The following is a 1,665-nucleotide window of genomic DNA, read 5'->3' as shown; positions in this document are numbered from 1 at the left end:
GCGGCCACTGAATACAGTTGTGAAAAGATAAACAATAATAATTTATACTATGGAACCTTTATGAAGTCAAAATGTCCGTCAAAGTGGGACAACCAAGCTGTAAGAAAAGCTTGCGAACAAAGCGTTAGCACTGACTTCTTGATCGACAATCCAGTCACAGCTAACTTGTCAGGTATTACGTATCGTAACAGATATTGTGCTCTTTGCAATAGTGATACTGATAAGCTAGTAATATGGGACTCTAAACTTGTTTGTGATGATTTATCCATAGTAGACGGAATTGCCGAATCTTATCAGCAACTTTCCAATGGAAATTGGTCGGTAAAGTATAAAAATGAAACATATAATTGCTTACTTCAAGTAGAAGCTCCATTTCCAGTCCGATATTGTAATTCTGACATGATTAGAAAATGTCACCCGATGTGGCCTGCAGGAGAAATTAAGTCTAATTGCGAAGCATACACAACGATAGTAGTTGATAGGGAAAGCCAAATTTTTTACAAAAATATTCACTGTGCCATGTGTAACCACATACCGGTACAAAATTTAACCTGTTCGTCACTTTTAAATTCACGATTCAATATACCTCATAGTTTTGGGTCATTGTTCTTAACTGAGCCTGGTCCTAAAAGATGCTGGAATGATGAATATTTTTACGATCCATTTAAAAAAAGTTGTTTTCCACTCGTGCCACATATTTCACAGCCACTCAATTGTTCTAAAGTGGCTATTATTTCCAATGTGACAAACGGCTGGTTACCAAAAAATGGCACCGTTGATTATTTTTTATTTGACAACGGAACATTAATGGTTTGTGCTGAAGATTTAATCGGTCAAGAAGAACCCTCGGAATCACTAAAGTCAATTATATTGACTTACGTTGGTCTAGGAGTATCTATCGTGTTCCTTGTCATACATTTAGCTGTATTTACCGTGTTGCCAGAGATGAAAAATCTGTCTGGAAAGAATTTAGCTTCGTATTGTGTATCCCTCATATTCGCGTACGCTGCTTTTGTCACTGGGAATTGGCTTACCGGAGCTGCTTGCTACGTAAACGCAACCATCACGTATTACTTATTCCTTACATCTTTTGCTTGGATGTTAATAATGAGCTTTGACTGTTGGCGTACACTTCGGTTAGCCACTGTCGAGCTACGAGTATCTTCTGGACGTCAAACAAAAAAATTTCTCATTTATTCAGCGATTTGCTGGCTAGTCCCGGCTATGGTTGCGTTTGTAGCCATATTATCTGACACTATACCAAACGTACCCGAAAACCTGCGACCCAGGTTCGGGTCAGAACAATGCTGGTTTGGCAGTAAAACGGCGCTTTTAGTATTCTTTGCTGGACCATTGGCATTTATCATGGTAATAAACTTCGTATTATTCCTATGGACATCGTACATGATACACACCAGTCGATGTACAAGTCGTCACATTACTACACGTCATGTNACCAGTCGATGTACAAGTCGTCACATTACTACACGTCATGTTCGTCGTGATTTTCGCATGTACTGTCGTATGACTATACTCATGGGTCTTTCTTGGAGTGTTGGTTTGGCCAGTTACTATTTAAATAATAAGTATATGTGGATTTTATTCGTTGTACTCAATGCCTTTCAGGGCTTATTTGTATTTTTAGCTTTCACGTGCCGTCGCAGA

At 38.8% G+C, this 1,665-nt stretch overlaps 1 protein-coding gene across 1 annotated transcript; it reads left to right on the top strand.

Moving 5' to 3' along the window:
• Positions 1 to 6: 6 nt before the first annotated feature.
• LOC126909893 (G-protein coupled receptor Mth2-like) lies at positions 7 to 1,659 on the top strand (the record flags this gene model as incomplete). Its single annotated transcript, XM_050692306.1, has 1 exon — positions 7 to 1,659. A coding segment is annotated over exon 1 (1,599 nt), but the record flags the coding sequence as incomplete, so codon positions are not given.
• Between the last annotated feature and the right edge of the window lie 6 nt (positions 1,660 to 1,665).

This window comes from Daktulosphaira vitifoliae, unplaced genomic scaffold, assembly GCF_025091365.1.
Source record: "Daktulosphaira vitifoliae isolate Bord-2020 unplaced genomic scaffold, ASM2509136v1 Scaffold_1857, whole genome shotgun sequence".
In the NCBI taxonomy this organism is placed as follows: domain Eukaryota; kingdom Metazoa; phylum Arthropoda; class Insecta; order Hemiptera; family Phylloxeridae; genus Daktulosphaira; species Daktulosphaira vitifoliae.
This window is presented reverse-complemented; position numbering and strand designations above follow the sequence as displayed.